Genomic DNA, 17,575 nt, shown 5'->3' on the forward strand with positions numbered 1-17,575 from the left:
GGAAAATAGGCATACCAAAATAAGCAAGCTAGAAGTTTTACTGTGAATTCATGTAAGCTATAGGTAAAACCTTTTGTAGAGCGGAGGAAAGAAGGAGAATTCATAAAGCAGATCACAAATTTGTTGGGATAGGAGACCAATAACAATGATCATTCTTCAGAGCCAATTGATGTGGGGAGAGTTTATGTAGCCTTATCCTATCTTCTGCCAATTTATCTTACCAATTCTTTCATTCTATTCTATGAGGAGATATACATAAAGCAGAACCCCATGAAAGATAAATAGTGGGGTGAATTCTGGTTCCCAACTCCCACTTGCACTACGCTATACTTCAGCAAGACTAAAAGTGTAGAAATGAAAAAAGCACTTTAATTGCCGGGAAAAAGACCTATTTTCACAGCCATTCCGGTTCAATCGCAAGTGGATTTCTGACTAAAAGTGTACTTGTACAAACAAGTCATAAAGCAACAAAATCTTGAATTCCATGGGCTCAGCATAATCATGTCTTTTTTCCCATATTATGCATTTGCTTAATTAACACGAACATTAAGGTTTCATCTCCGCAGATTGTAGAGGAGTGAGGAAAATTGACTTTCCATGTCCCATTTGCCAAAAGTGCTCTCCCGGTTCCACCCTCACGGTCGTGCTTCAAAATGCATTGTTATTTGAATTCATCGCCCCCTCTTCCCTATCCCAACCGGTTTGAGGGAAGAATGAAATCTCTCTTTACATGCATGCTTCTGTTATAGTTTGTAACTGATTACCAAGTCCTTCAAGCTTTATCCCTTCCGCATTTGTTTTTCAATTTCATGAGACTAAACCTTTTTAAAAATTCCATTTTCTGCTTATGATCATGTCTGAAGCTGTGTTCTAGTTGAAGGCGGATAGCTTCTGCAAGGACTTTTGTTCAAATGGATAAATGGAAATTTGTCAGCTTGAGCTTATTTGTGCAAATTCTGTTGCACAATATTTCCAGCAGTTCTTGTGATAATGATATGAATGACTAACTTTTCTTATTTCTACTTGCTCGTTGGAACACAAACACTTGCATGTTGGAAAGGTCTAGATAACTTTTTCTTTCTATCCTGTGATACTATTCTGGAGCTCTTAGAAGGTATTTGTGAAGCAGATTTCACGGAGGGATGGTTGTGGAATAGCGAGGGAAGGCTAATATGCGGTGTTATGGTGTTTGGAAGGGATTGTGGAGAGAAGGTTGATGTTGGACAGCAGGTTTGACGTGATAGTGGCTGCAAACAATAGAGGGAACTCTGAATTGGCGACGTTTAAACAGTGAGGGGCTTCCACCACTTGTTTCCAAGCAAGATAGAGATACACCGCTTGTAAAAGGAAGACGATACAACTCTCTTTAGAGCATAAATTAGAGATTGTAATGTCCAAAATACATAAAATCTAAACTAAGTCTTAAAAACCGAAAATAGAACATGTATATAATCTCCCTCAATGAAAATAAGTCTAATTAGACATTAAATAATAAAAATAAATAAATAAGGCCAGCTGCAGAAAAACCCAGCGGGAAGCCCCATTCAATTTCATTTGAACGGAATCCGGTCTCGATTCCCGCACGCAAGTAAGTCGCGTGGATTGATCACGATCCGATCCCGCGATGAAGGAGAGATGTGGAACCTTGCGTCCTGTTCGGCCCTGATGTGGATCTATGTTAATCACGTGCTTCCCACATCATCTTTGTCCATATTTATGGCTCAACATTCACATATAATAAAAGCATTTTAATCAAACCCTATTTTTTTCATTATTTTTTGTGTCTTTATTTAGTACCCTAACATTCTTGATGTATTAAGCATTTAGTAGCACATCTGGATAATGTATCTTTGACTTTTTAATGTTTTGCAGCCGTTTTGGAAAGTTGCTCACAATTCATATGGCAAAGGCAGAGGTGTTGTTGGTAATAGCTTTAACATAATTTCCTTTTTCTCTCATAGAATATTTATAAATCTACCCGTTAGCCAGCTTCTGTTAAGTGTGAACTTAATCCATGGTACATTTTCCTTCTATAATAACTGTTTCTTAGGGGTTCTTGAGGCAAATTTCATCAAGCCTACACATGATAAGCAAGACTTTGAGAGGTCTAGTCTTTATCAAAAGCTTGAGTTGCGATTAAAAGACATGACATATGAGTACTGGTGAGCTGTTTTCCATTTTTCATTTTCTTCCTAGTTCTTTAACACAGGTCACGTGTAGAGCTATTCAAATAAGATTTTATATTACTCTGTAAATTCTTGCTTCATTTTTATTTGTTGTATAAATTTTGATTTTTCTTGAGCATTGTATATATCAGCTTTTGTCTGGCAGAAATTTTGAAATATAACTAAAGAACATATAAAAATATCTCATTAACAGATGAAAACAAGCGCAAATGAATTGTTATTTATGAAGGGCCCATTTAGCTTTTAATGAATGATATTTAGGGTCTTGGTTTTCTAATGCAACTAGGATGTTGCTATGGATGTAGGATAAAACAATATAAAGATAAACTCAGAGACCAAAGATTACTAAATAACTTAAAGTTTGCTTTTTTAGGTATGAACTCAATAATAAAATTGAGACTGAATGATAATGCAAATATCAATTAATTTAAAACAATCAATGAGATATTTCATACACAAACTTCATGAGTATTTGTGTTGATGCGTTGCAGTTGGGATCTTAGTTGCAGCCAATTTAACTGCAGTCAATCTTTTTCAAGATCAAAATGGGATCATTTTTTCTCAAAAGTTCTTTATCGCACTTGAAGGAATTCTACATCCAACAGCCACAAACAAGATCAAAATATAAATTTGACACTTGCTGTCTCAGGCAATCTAATTATATATTTCGTTACTCTAAATCAACATATAATAAAAACTCCAAAACAATTTATAATGTTAATTTAAAATCAATGTAGTTGACTTATAGGTATCTTTAAATTCTTTTCTTTAGCAGTAGTTTGATTTTAGATTGAGAAATTTCTTCATCTTTAACTAAGAGTGGATGCTGGGGATAATGTTGATGAACTCGTTTAAGATCCCATGTTCCATTGTCCAAGTTCAGCGTGAACTCTAATCTAATTAAAAATGTGGTTGATCCTACTAAATTAGAAAATTCTTATCGACAACTAAGAGTTTGTTGTCCAAAGAGACTTTGTAGACCTTGGGTGGATGCTTGTTTAAGGAAAAAATTATAAATTAAATTTAGTTAACATAGTGCTTTGTGTCGTAGCAAGTGTGCTCTATGATTTACAACTCAAGGGGATTGAGTCATTGGAGAACATCTATACTTTTAATCGTGACTGCAATATAACTGTTTTAACTTGTCGCAAGTTACTTGTTTTCAGAGTCCTATTCTTTACGGCTACTTTACTGACACCATTTAGTAGCAAAGCCGTGCAATCAGAGGACTTGTGTCCATCCTTACTATGATAAATTTGTTAAGATCGATCATAGAGGTACTTTTAATCTCTTTTTGACGCTAGGTTATCTTAATTTTTGCTATCTTCAACAAACTATTGTGGAAGGTGAATGATTTTTTCTCTTAAATTGTAAAGTTTATCTGGATATTTTGATTTTTTATTTTTATTTTTTTGAGACTTAAGTGTTTTTATCTTGACCTATACCTGAGATGATTTGCATTCAGATTCATGGACATCTTGAAACAAGGATCACTTTCACTTGAGATTTATTTTCAACTTTGCCATTGTCAGTATAGAAATGATTTTATTTTCTCATTTTAGATATTTTCCACTTAGATTGCTTGTCTGTAGAAAATTAAGTCTGTGATTTTGCATATATGTTTTTATCTTGACCTATACCTGAGATGATTTGCATTCAGATTCATGGACATCTTGAAACAAGGATCACTTTCACTTGAGATTTATTTTCAACTTTGCCACTGTCAGTATAGAAATGATTTTATTTTCTCATTTTAGATATTTTTCACTTAGATTGCTTGTCTGTAGAAAATTAAGTCTGTGATTTTGCATATAATTTGAATTTATTTGGAAATTTATCCTGTAATAAGATTGTTATATTTGGGCCTAATAATTGCTACTATAAAAGCTGAATTCAAGGGATTGTCATGCATGGAACTGGTAAAAAATTGACTTGCAATTGTGCACCAACTAGATCTAATACCTCTTTAGATGCCAAAGTATTTTTCAAAAACGATTGTGAGCCAAAATTTATTGTGGTGCAAAACAATTATCTATTTTTTAAAGCTTTATCTTTCATTTATTGAATCATTTGATGTTTGCAATTGAAATCTTTCTTCTATAGAATGAAGAACCTCTTTTCTTCTCAATTTTATGATCTCTGTGTGGGTGTATACTCTCTTCGGCTTATTGTGTTTTTCATTTTTTTTTTCTGAGAAATTTGTTTAATATTTTCGTGTATTTGATAACAAACATTATGTAAGTGACACCATTCTTGGGTTCTGAGATGGTGGGATATTCCCAAAAAGATGTTGGAAAGTTGTAGGATTGATTACGTGAGGGGGGAGGTTGTAGGGCGGCTGAAAACCGGTGTGAACGGTGACGGGATAGCGAACCGGAAGTAGAAAATGGGTCGTTTCCTGTTGTAAACAGTAGGCAGCAGCATTGGGAAGGTTGTAGGAAGTGAAATATGTGGTGGAACAGCAGGTGGGGTGAGTTAAATAGCTGTCCGGACTGAAAACAGAGCAAAACGATGAATTAGTGAGATGTGGGCGGCTGGTCAGCGAATCAGAATGGAAAACTGCAGGTTTCCTGCTGCGAACATCAATTTGCTGCAAGTTGGACGACGAAAGGGACCTTCGAACGCCCGGGGGATATCACCGCCTCAACCTCGCAGGTTACAGGCACACCACCTGAAAAAATTCTACAGATACAACAACTCCAATCGAGATAACCAGAGAAAACATCTCCAAATAACATAATAATACTAGTTAAAAGTCCTCCAAACTAGAATAAAGTAATATATAAATAGTCTCCCAAATAAAAACCTTACTTAAGAATAAAAAAATAGGAAATAACGAAAAAGAAGATAAATGAATAGAAAATAAAGTAAAAAGGTAGAAAGTCTTGGCTGAAACAGAAATTTGGATGATAGTCTTTTGGATTCCTTTAGTTGCGCATTCTGCGGCTCTTGCAATTCTGCGATCACGAAACAAACAACTTGTGTCATTCTCCCAGGCTAGGAGAATCTTCTTCTCTGGAAAAACCGAGACCCCACTTTCAAATGTTCTTCCCCACAAAGCACGTAAGGAGATGTCCAATGTTGTTCTTCACCACTCCTGTTTAGTCATATGTCAGTGGGTGCACTATTGAACTATAATATAATTTAGCACCTAGCTTACTCGATAGGGCCTTTCGAGAATTGCTCATAAACTTTTAATATTTCACATATTGGGTCTCGCGCAACAATGAGAACTTTAGAGGTTGATTGTATGTCTAAAAAACCTAGAATTCTTTTATTTGGGTTTGCCTTGTGTCTGGTGTCAACATCTCAAGCTCTCAACACATCCTTAAACTCTGCATGAATGTCTATTTCTTCGGACTCACTGCCTTGTAGGACATAATTTTGCTGATTCTCTCTCATGGACTCAAGCTTGAATCACCAACATCTCACCCTCGTTGTCTACAAGTCAATACTCCTCTCCAATCTCCTCTTGGTAGTCTTCATTCTGTCTCCCTTACAACACTTAGCTCGATGAAGATGTCATTCTCTTATTTGGGCAATCGGATGTAATGTGCCCAATCCCGTGAGATTTGAAGTACTGTCTAGCTATGTTGGATTTGAGAGTGTTGGTGGCTCCATCTTTTCTTAACCCTAAATTGACTTCTTTTTGGGTGGCGTCAGATTGGATGCTCTACTAGGGGTACTTATGCTGCTTGATGCTGGGGTTGTACTATGCCTGTAAGATGTGTCTGTCACCTTGTGACATTTCTACACCTTTAAAACTAGGATTTTTACTTTTAGTAGGGACCAATATGGTTGTAGTTGTACTGAAATACTAATAGATTACCTCAATTATCCATGATACCTAACTGTTGTGCGCTTCTCTAGCTCTGCCAACTGGCATTTCATCATAAGTCGTTCAAAATTAGTTGTGTAATCCTCCTTTGATGTGCCTCTCTAGCGCATGTTGTAGAACTTTATGAACATTCGATCTTGGTAATGTGGGAAAAGATACTTACTCCGCATTTCTATTTTCAACTTGGACCATGTAGTGATATTACTCTTCTCTTCTCGTCGTTAAATATGCTTCAGGTTCTTCCATCACAATGAAACGTTTTTTCCGAGCTTGATGATTGCTAATTTAATTCTCTTGTCCTAAGAATATTTTTGTACCAAAAAATTTACTCCTTGTCTAGAGCCACTCGATAAAATCATTTGGATTCATGGGACCGACAAAATTTGATAAATTCAGCTTATTAAAATATTTATTAATGGTTAGTTTTAGCCATTATCAATTCATGTTTTTTCTGATTTATTTGCTTGGATTCTCTATTTTTTCTTTACTTTTCTACTATATCTTGTTTCTATTTTCTTCTTTTTTAATAGATCTTGTAATGGATATTTATATACCTCTTTGCATTAATAAAATTTACATTGGGTTCTATTTTAACATGGTATCAGATCCATGTCCTTGACGTAACCGTCGGGCCTCTCCTTGTCGTCGATTTCTCCTTCCCGGCGCTGCCCCTTCCTCCAGCTTGTCGGATCTCGTAGTCTCTTTCTGCCGAGTTCAATCCCGTCAGCTTGAGCTTCTTTTAAGTGTCATTTTTACCTTCTGCTGGCTGGATGTTGCTTGAGAAGGCACGTCTTGACTATCTAGCTGCCGGAAACAGAGCCTGACTGCTTGGTTCCCTTCAAATTCACTGGTACAGTGGTATTTTAACTTTTCAGCCGACATGGCCTCTTACGATCATCAGTCCAACCGGTCGGACGTGTTTCCAACCCTTGAGGAAGGTAGTCCGATTGGTTTTTTTTTCCAGATTGTCGGAGTTTCTTCCTTAGGTCGGATCTATCCACTCCTACTTACGGTCATCAGTCCAGCCGGTCAGGATCGTCGTTTTGGGATAATGGTTGGAACTGCTAAGCGGGTTGACGGGCTCTACTTCTTCCAAGAGAAAAATACGGAGAATGAGGCACTTCTCTCAGTAGTTATGGGGACCTTTCCGCACTTTTCTCTCTTATTCACAATGACTTATGGGGACCCTCTCGCACCACTAGCTACAACAATAAACGATGGTACTTTACTTTGATGCCACACTCAGATGACATGAATCTATTTTTTAGAGATAAATCTAAAGATGCCGTTACTTTCAAAAAATTCCACACTTTCATTTTGACTCAATTCAAAATTCATATTCAAGTTTTTTGGATTGACAATGATTGTAAGTTTTTTAACTATATTATGAGATTTCTTGGAAGGTGAAGACATCCTCCATCAAAGCTCATGTACCGACAATCAAAAAAATTGGGTAGTCGAGAGAATAAACTACATTTTCAACATTTCTTGCTCTATTATGTTTCACTCTAATTACTTAAATTTTTTTCGGAATGATGTCATTCTTACCGTCATTTTTCTCATCAATAGAGTTCTCTAAAAAATTCACTTTTGTACCCCTTTAGTGGTCTTGTGATCGTGCTTTCCTAACAATTGGGTATTCTCCACTTCAGATCCCAAAATTTTTTTTGGTGCACAACCTTTTTTCAGACCATAGCCCCAACTCTAAGTAAACTTAATCCCAGTTCCATAAAATGTGTTTTCCTCTGATACTCTGCCACTCAAAAGGGGTATCGGTGTTTTGACTCTATCACAAATAAGCTCTATGTAAGTGTTGATGTTTATTTTTTTTAATGTATTCCCTACTTTCCTAACCCGACCTCCAGTGAGGGGGAGCAAGAGCTCTTGGACACTGTTCCTTGCCCTACTAATGAGGATGTTCCCCCCTACGTCACCTACCATCGAGGAACCCTTTGTTTCCTTAGTTCTATCCACTTCTCCTACCACTAAGGAGCCCTCCATCCTTTTAGTTCCAACAACACATCCTCATACTCTCCGTGTCTACACTCAACACACTTGTTCTGATGCACCTGCTCTAGAGCTCGCTAACCCTTTGCTGGCCTTTAAATTCCCTCCAGACGAAATCCCCAACACTGCTCCTACTCCAGATGCGGAAGCCAGATCCTCTAGTAAGATGCACAATCAAACATGCTTTCTCTATCCCATGGCAAACTATGGTTCTTTTTATAGATTATTGCCAATCTACATAGCATTTGCTACGGTCCTAACCACTCATCAGCTTCCATCTTCCATTTACTATTGAGGCTGCCTCAACAGACCCAGCTTAAAAAACTGCTTTCATGGAGGAGATGAATGACCTTTAGCAGAACCATACTTGGGATATTGTTGTTTTTCCTTGAGGCAAGAAAGCGATGGTATGTCGATGGATTTTTAGCGTCAAGTTTAAATCTAATGGATCTTTTTGAACACAATAAGACACGGTTGGTCGCCAAAGGGTATTCACAGACCAACAAAGTTGACTATGAGGAGACATTTGCTCCAGTTGCTAAATTAAGCACAATTCGAGTCCTTTTATCCCTTGCAGTAAATTTGGCTTGATCCTTATTTCTGCTTGATGTCAAGAATGCTTTCTTGAATGACGATCTTGCAGAGGAGTTATACATGACTCCATGGTCTCCCAGGGGCGAGTATGTAGGCTGTGGAAATCTCTTTATGAATTGAAGCAATCACCACAAGTATGGTTTAGGAAATTCACAAAGGTGATGGTAGGCCATGGATTCACTCAGGCTCAATCAGACTACACTCTCTTCTTCCAGCATTCCTTCAACGACCAGGTAACTTTCCTTATCGTCTATGTTGACGATATTGTTCTCACAGGTAATGATCTACTAGCATTTGAATCTCTGAAAGACATTATTGCTGCTTCATTTGAAATGAAAGACTTGGGATTTCTTCAGTACTTCTTAGGCGTGGAAATTGCTCGGTAATCTTAGGGCATTTGCCTGTGTCAGTGGAAATATGTGATTGACCTTTTGACCTTTTTCCCGATTGATCCCAATGAAAAACTACTTGATATTTCCAATGTAATTTCTGTAAATAAGACTCACTACCAACGTCTTGTGATGAAACTCATCTACCTTGCCCATACATGCCATGACATTTGTCACGTAGTTAGAATAGTTAGTCAATTCATGTATGATCCCTATGAACCCCAATCCCAAACTGTCCACTAGATTCTCCACTATTTAAAAGGCACACCAAACTTAGGCTGTTTTTTTTCCATAATACCTCTCGTTCTATTACATTTTACACAAATGCAGATTGGGTTGGGTCTAGCCATGATCGACGATCTAACTTGGGGTACTGCTCATTTGTGTGGGGAAACCTAGTCACGTGGAAATGCAAGAAATAGTCCGTAATTGCTCAAAGTAGTGTGTAAGTCGAATTCTGTCCATGCCTCTAAGAATTTGTGACGCTCTCTGGTTACCTGTCATGCTCCACGAACTACATGTGACAGTCTCCGCTCCCTCTACAGTTGTTCTGTGATAACAAGACAATCATTAGCATTGCTCACAACTCGGTTCAACATGATCGCACCAAACATGTTGAGATTGACCAACACTTCATTAAGGAAAAGCTAGAGTCCGGGGAGATCTGTGTTTCGTTTGTGCCATCTAGTTGCCAGCTACCAGATATTCTTAGGGTCTGTTTGGGGCAATTGCAGCTTATAAGCTGCTGATCAGCAACTGATCTGGATAAGCTGGTTGACTGTTTGGTTTGTGCGTTTGAAAAACAGCTGATTTGCAGCCGTTTCTGGATAAATGACCATTCTGCCCCTGATTTGGATAAACTGTGTAGCTGTTTGGTATCTGCGTTTGGAAAACAACTGATTTGCTGCTATTTCTGGATAAATGACCATTTATTTTTTCCCTTCAATTTTTTAATCAGCTTGATTAATCATTACGTAATTATGAAAATGGATGAAACTAGATCCTCGTGTAAAGTTCGTGAACGATTTTGTAGAGCTCATGAGTTTGATCCAAGATAGATAGCAATGATGAAGGCACTCGTTTTCTTTTAAGATTCTCACTAAAATTGTCTAAATCACATGTGTTGAACTAATATTTTTATATTCCGCCAAAAAAAAAAAGAACCAATATAAATGATATGTATAAATTTGGCTTGATTAGCCAACATCACTTAAAAAATCAAATTTTGTAGTAGGCCTCTTAAATGATGAAACCTTAACCCAACAATGTAAACTAATAAATTTAGATGATTTATATAACAATTAGGTATTAAGGAACGAATGTTGTGGTATGCATGCAAAATTTTCACAAGTAAATTGTAACTTTTCTTTACCCAACAAAACTTGGGTGTAATCAACAAACTATAATCACCTTTCACCAATGATTCTCTTGATTTCTAGTTCTTGCCAAACAGTATAATGTTAAATAATGAAATCATAAAAATCAAACAACCCATTTATCACCACCATCACACCCACAACCATTCACTTGCACATTAAAACAAATGAGAACAAAGAACATCTCTAAAACTAATTATGCTAGAGAGAAGAATCAACTAATTGAAATTTGAGCAAATTACAATACAAAATTTGTTTTTAGCAAATTGCTAATAAACACAAGCAACACTCCTCCCTTTCACACGAAAGTGGCCAAGAAATGGATGTCATTCTGCACCCACAATCACATGCAAAAGTGGCCAAGCAATGGAAAGAAGGGACGGCATGGGATATGCAGCATGCCCGTTCATCCATTTTTCCAAAATCTAAATGTATATAACCTGAAATTTACATCAGATTTGTGTGGTATGTATGTAAACACCCATTTTTATAATTTTCTTCAAAGTAGGAGAGATTATCAGCAAAACTTTAAGGTATTGAACTCCACATGCAGAGAAGATTTGCACCAGGATGTGATACACAAGGTTGATGAGAGGAGAGAAGGGATTTACCTGGAAGGGGATAAATGCCGAAGAGAGGAGCTGCTGGCCTCCTAGGATTAACGCCGAAGAAGCAGGGAGAGGAGCTTATTGTGGACGGAAGAAGCAGCGAGAGAGATGGAAGAAGCAGCGAGAGAGCAGAGAGAGGAGCTTATTGCGAGCGGAAGAAGCAGCGAGAGAGCTGAGCTTATTGCTGATGGAAGAAGCTGCGAGAGAGCGGAAGGAAGCAGCGAGCGGCTAGGGATCGCGAGGTAGGCAAAGAGCGAGGTAATTCGCGACAGTTTATGTGAAGGGCAGCGGAAGTAATTCAAGGTTAAACGCAGCGAAGGAAACGCTAACCGCAGGGGTAATGCCGCGGGCCAGATTATGCCAAATTCGAAATCACGTTTTTTAAAAAGCTGGTCGAACGTGCGAAACAAACACTACAACGGCGTTTTCAAAAACGCCACCGTAGTTTTAAGCTGCCCCAAACGGGCCCAGAAAGAACCTTCCTTGACTGTTGTTTGACGATTTCAAATTCAAGTTAAATATGACTGACATTTATGCTTTAACTTGAGGAGTATTAGAATATTTATTAATGACTAGTTTTAGCCATTATTAATTCATGTTTATTCTATGTTATTAGCTTGGATTCTCTATTAACAAGTATTTATACCCCTCTTTGCATCAATAAGATTTACCTTGAGTTCTATTCTAACACACATTTACTCCAAGATCTTGGTTTTTCTGATATTTTATGTCAAATCATCGAGGTTCTGGTTCTTTGTCACTAGAAACATTTTGGCAAAATAAATTTTCCTCTCGATCTGAAGACTCACCGTTATGGTTATGATTGACCTCATCTGATTGTCTTTTCTCAAAGTTGGCAAGTCTCTACTGCAGTTGGAAAATTTTCTGTAGCATGCTTTCCATGGCAATTTCCTGAGCACCTTGTTGAAAGCTTTTCCTCGGTGGCATAGTGTCTCGTTCTCACAGTCGAGATTCACCCTGGCTTTGACTAGCTTTATTACCAAATGACACTATTCTAGTGTGCGTGATAAAGCGCAAAAAAGTTGTAGGATTGCTTATGTGAAGGGGGAGGTTGGAGGGTTACTAAAAATCAATGTGAATGGCGACGGGACAGCGATCTGGAAGCAGAAAAGGGGCTAAACAATTGGTGGAGGCGTTGGGATGGTTGTAGGAAGCAAATATGTGGTGGGACTGCACGTGGGGTGAATTCAACTGTTTTCCAAACTGAAAATCAGCAGCTAAACGACGATTTGGCGAGGTGCAGGGGATTGGACAGCGAGTCAGAATAGAAAATAGCAGGCTTCCTACTGCGAACAGAAGGTTTTCTGCATGTTGGACAACAATGTCGGCTTTCGAACATCCGTGAGAGATCGCCACATCAATCCTCTCTGGTTACAGACACTCCGCCCAAAAGAAATCTAAGGATACAACACTCCAATCAAAATATTCAGGAGAAAATATTTCCAAATAACATTACAATAGCCAAGATTCCTCTAAATGAGAATAAAACAACATATCAATAATCTACTAAATAAAAACCTTAATTAGAAATAAAAAACTTAAGAAATAACGAAAAAGGAAATAAAGGAATAGAAAATTAATCAAGGAAGAAAATATGGGCTGACAGAGAAATTTAGACGGCAGTATTCGGGATCCCCTCGATTGCACGTTCCGTTCCTGTGGTCGCAGAATAGATGCTCTGCATCAGGACTTCTTACCATTACCGGTGTTTACGTTAATCCCAAAAATGTTTGGTTTCGTCCTATTAATATCTCATCCTCTGTACGAAATTCTACAATGCAAACATGTATATTTCTCTTCAAAACAGTACTTCGAGATTCACTAAAATAATTTCATATTGCATTCGTTTTATCACGAATATTTTGTTTTGAAATATTAGGCTAAAATTCGGATGGTTCCATTCTATTAGAAATATTTTGGTCAAATGATCAGAAAAAAAAGTGACAATAAGCAGGAAAATGAAAGAAAACTATTGCATTTATCTCAGCATAAAAATGACATCAATTCAAAGCACTTTTACTGTGCCATAACAAGTAGTGTCTGACAACTAAAAAGTTTCACTAAGAGTGCAAAGTATTAAACTTTTCAAAATCAAAGGCGCATTTGGAATAATAAAGCTTTACTATTAATATATATCAACTTGTGGAACTTAATTTTTTTCTTACAAAGAAATCAAATATCATAGAAATATAATGCTTTCCAATTGCTAGACGAAAGTCTCAATGTTTGGGCAACCTTCTTTTGGCCGCTGTCATGTCTAAATCATGCAACATTTAGTAAGTTTTTAAAAAAATAATCTGTTATTAATTTCAACATTTTAAGTGCTTTTTTTTAACCTTTTTCTTAAAAAACATGTATGTGCTGAGGATCATTTGAAATTGAAGCATGTATAGCTCATCATTGCAATGTTGTTCATTTACTGGTGGTGTTGTGGATTTGATAATCCCTTGGCAACTGTAAATAGCTTCAAGGATTGGTTTAATCTATGAATAGTGAAATTGAGAGTATCATGGGCTTCACTTTGCTTTATTGTCTAATAAAATTTTATTTTTCTCTCTCTAATGTGCTATTCTTGTGGCTTGGCCTCATTTCATTAGTTGTGGATGGGACTTTGACCATTTGCGTTTGATTTTTCTTCTACCATTTTAACTTGGACAGGGATTTATACTGCCATTTAGTTGGTTACCAGAATAAGAAATTGCCTCATAGAACTTCTGATCTTCAATCGCCTTCTACAAGTTCATATAGAGCCCTGCAACAGCTTAAGATGAATCGTGAGCCAGCTCCCCTTTTCTTTCTCCTTGCTCTTAAAGCTTGATTTATTGAAAAATCCATGGTGACTTTCCTCTTCTTTTGATAAGTCAGGCATAGATTCAATTGCTATGGTAACTGCTGCACCGAGTGTAGTTGCTTTGAGTGCCCCTACCTTCTCACCACCGGTGCTACCTCAGAAAAGAAAGCGAGAGATTCAAAGATCCGTAACTGAATCATTTGCCCCTGATGCAGCTAAAGGTGGTTCTCTTGGTAATCACAAAGCTAAGGTAAAAATAAGTCATAGCTGTGCACCTTGTTTAAAGTTTAGTGTTCATTTACCTTCTCTGCACTATTTATCATGAATGAAGACATACAACTAAGTTTTTCATGTGATTTATGCATTTGAGCTTCCAAACCCTAACGCAGAATAAAGTTCTAGAGATAAAAGAATTCCTCCTATGAGAAGAAATGTGTGAAATCGTAAATTTGAAATCAGGGTTAATGGAAGAAAGTTAAAAGTTTCAACTTATAACTCTAGTAGAGACAGAGAGAAAGACAGAGCTATTGAGTTGAAGAAAATCAGTAAGACTCAAGATGTTGCAGTGGAGATGGAGCTTTAGATGTATCATAGCCAGCAAAGGAGTATTACTGTTGCACAGTAGCAAGGCATCAATGAAAGAAATTTGCATGCAAATTAGGGCTTTTGCGCAAATTTATGAGAGCAAGAACTCAAGCTTGATAAAAATCGACAATTCATGAGAGATGGGATGCGGTTTTTAATAATATTTAATCACACTAACATAAGATTGAATCAAACCAAGCACTTATTTAATAAAAATGATTAATTACTTTTGTGCTGGGTAGTCTCTGATTTTGACAAGAAATAACTTGAACATAATTTGAAGCATGTTGGACATGTTTTTGGATCTCTGGTCATGCCCACCACAAACATGCACTTCTTAGAGCATGTAGGGTGGAAGAGGGTATGCATGTATGTATGAATGTGTATTTGTGTGTTTGCGATCGCGTGTGTGTGTGTTTGTTTCGATAATGATGTACCGGATTATTTGAAATATTGATTGTTGATTCACTATAGATGAATATTTTAATAGTGTTTTTGTTCTCCGTGCTAAGTTTTACTAGTAATTTTTTTAACCTCATCCCTTCACAAATTCCTAGCACCAGAGCATGATACTCAGATTCTACACTGCTATTTGTCACCACAACTTTGCTTTTTTACTTCTCCAAGTAACCAGGTTACCCGATACAAATGAACAGTAATCCCATGATAGATCTTTTGTCAGTCGGTTCTACTGTTTAGTTAGCATCGTCGTAAATTTCAGTATCATGGTTTTCAGTTTTTTTGAATATTAATCCACGTATTGGAGTCATCTTTAGGTACCTCCAGATTCTAAAGATTGCCTCCAGATGATCTTCATTTGGATCGTTCATATATTGGCTCACTCCAGCTTTATGAAAATCAATGTCAGGTCTTGTATGATGAGTTTTCCCTTAAGTCTTGATACCTTCCTTTTTCAAAGAGGTGTAATCATCTTCTTTTGATGCTCGTTGATTGTGATCCGTATGAGTATCTATTGTTATGCACCCCCAACATTTCTGTATCCTTAACACAACAACAACAAGCCTTTATCCCTAAGTGGGGTCAGCTACATGAATCCTTTTTCTCCATTGCATCCTATTGTGTCATATTTTCATTTAATTTGTCATATTTTCATTTAATTCTATTAAATTAAGATAATTTTTTATACAATATGCCGAAGTCTTTTTAGGTCTACATTTGACTTTCTTAACATAAGTGAAATCTAAAACATCTACTCTCCTAACCAAATCATCTGATGGTCGACATTTAATGTGACCAAAACATCTAAGACAAATCTCTTTAATTTATCCGCCACTGGGGCCTATCACATATATATTCATTTCGCAGTTTGCCTCTAAGTGTAAAGCCACTCATCCACCTAAGCATTCTCATCTCGACAACACTTAGTTTTATGCTTCTCTTTTAAAGGCCAACATTTGCGCCATAGAGCATTGCAGGTCTCACCACCATCTTATAAAATTTTTCTTTCAGTCTAAGCAGCACTTTTCCATCACATAATAGGCCCAAAGCATTCCTCTACTTCAACCAACCAACTTGTCTCTTTTATTAAATCATGGATATATTTTCTTCGGGATACAATAACGCCTTCTTTGGATCCGACTACTTCCTTTCATAGGAGTTATCTTAAAGTCTAATATCTTTGATCTCAAACTCATAAGCTATTATTCTCTTGATTATTTCAAGTTTCCTTACGCCATTACCTATAAGAATATTGCCATCTACACACGCAGTAAGGATGGCTATCATATCTTCTTGTTTTGATTTCACAAGCAAAGTGGGATCAACCAAACATTGATTATACCTATTGATAAGAATAGGCTTGTTTAACCATTATGCTCTAGGAGATTATTTCAACTCATACAATGGTTTCTTTAGTTTGCACATTAGCTAATTATTTGTGTTCTTTAATTCTTGAAGTATCGTCATATACATTTCTTCCCTAAAATCCCCATTACGAATGTATTTTTAATGACTAACTGATGTAAAAGCTAGTTCTGATTGACAACCAAAGATAATAATACTCTTATTATGTTAAGTTTTGCCACTAGTGCAAATGTTGCTTGGTAGTCGATCTCATATGATTGAGTGAATCATTTTGCTGCAAGTCTAGTATTGAACCTTTATATGCTCCCATCTGCTTTGTATGCAACAGCAATACCCATTTGCAACCTAGAGTTCTTTTTTCAGGTGGCGGAGTTGTTATGATCCAGATACCATTTTTCTTCAAGAACAAGAATCTCTTCTTCCTCAGCTTTTTTCCAAGCAGGAATAGATAAGCTTCTTGAATTGAATTTGGGACCTGCAATAAAATATTTCTAAGAGGATAATTTTTTGTAGTTCACAAGTTCTTTTATTGGGTGTTTTGTGCATTCTTGTGCTCCTTCATTTTGTTGCTCATGATGTATTGACCAAATCTTTGTGTGAATACTTTGGGTGTGTGGAGTTGGTTCTAGTGATTTGCATTCTTGATTTTGAATGTTATCCCTTACATGCTCACTAGATTTTTTCATTTTGTTGTACACGTAGTTTTTGGTTCTTAGTGGAGCTGGTGGGGCAGTTGGTGGAGCAGTAGTTTAATTTTTAGGTTGATTTCTGATAGTGGGGATTAGAGTTAATTCATCAGGGATATAAGGAAGGTGGGCTTGAGGTTCTTGAATGGTGCCCCAACTTTGAAATTTTGTCGAATTCTGCTCTTTAATGTTAAATTTGAGGTAAATTGGTTGGTTTTCAAAGAAGATGACATCCATGGATTTGTAGAATTTTTGTGTCTCGAGGGTAGCATTTATACTCATTTTTGTTTGAAAAGTGGCCCACAAAGATGTATTTGATTGACATTGAATCAAGTTTGGTTTGATGTGGTTTATGTAAATGAACAAAAGAAACACAACAAAATATTTTTATTGTTAGGTTAGAGGTAAATGACTGAATGTGGGGGTAGAATTTTATGGGAGTACTGAGAGGTTTGTTAAAATTGAACACTCTGCTAGCATCTTATTTATGAGATGAGTGGATGTGAGGATTGCATTCCCCTAGGAGTGTTTGGGTATATTGCTAATTAATGGAATTGAACAAGAAACTTCGAGATGTATGTTCCTTTTTTCAGCCACGCCATTTTGTTGGGGTGTGCCAACACAAAACTTACATGAATAATGTCAAATTTTGATATATAAGGGCCAAATG

At 36.8% G+C, this 17,575-nt stretch overlaps 1 protein-coding gene across 4 annotated transcripts in view; it reads left to right on the forward strand.

Annotated features, from left to right (window-relative positions):
- The window catches only part of LOC110018755 (protein MICRORCHIDIA 6-like), a 78,076-nt gene that overhangs the window by 41,209 nt on the left and 19,292 nt on the right, over positions 1-17,575 (forward strand). For all 4 annotated transcript variants that reach the window (XM_020716173.1, XM_020716171.1, XM_020716175.1 and 1 more), the window contains 4 exons: positions 1,873-1,924; positions 2,051-2,162; positions 13,678-13,793; positions 13,885-14,060. In XM_020716173.1, the coding sequence (XP_020571832.1) occupies positions 1,873-1,924; positions 2,051-2,162; positions 13,678-13,793; positions 13,885-14,060 (456 nt within the window). The remainder of the gene's footprint in view (positions 1-1,872; positions 1,925-2,050; positions 2,163-13,677; positions 13,794-13,884; positions 14,061-17,575) is intronic.

Source organism: Phalaenopsis equestris, unplaced genomic scaffold (genome assembly GCF_001263595.1).
Source record: "Phalaenopsis equestris unplaced genomic scaffold, ASM126359v1 Scaffold000036, whole genome shotgun sequence".
In the NCBI taxonomy this organism is placed as follows: Eukaryota; Viridiplantae; Streptophyta; class Magnoliopsida; order Asparagales; family Orchidaceae; genus Phalaenopsis; species Phalaenopsis equestris.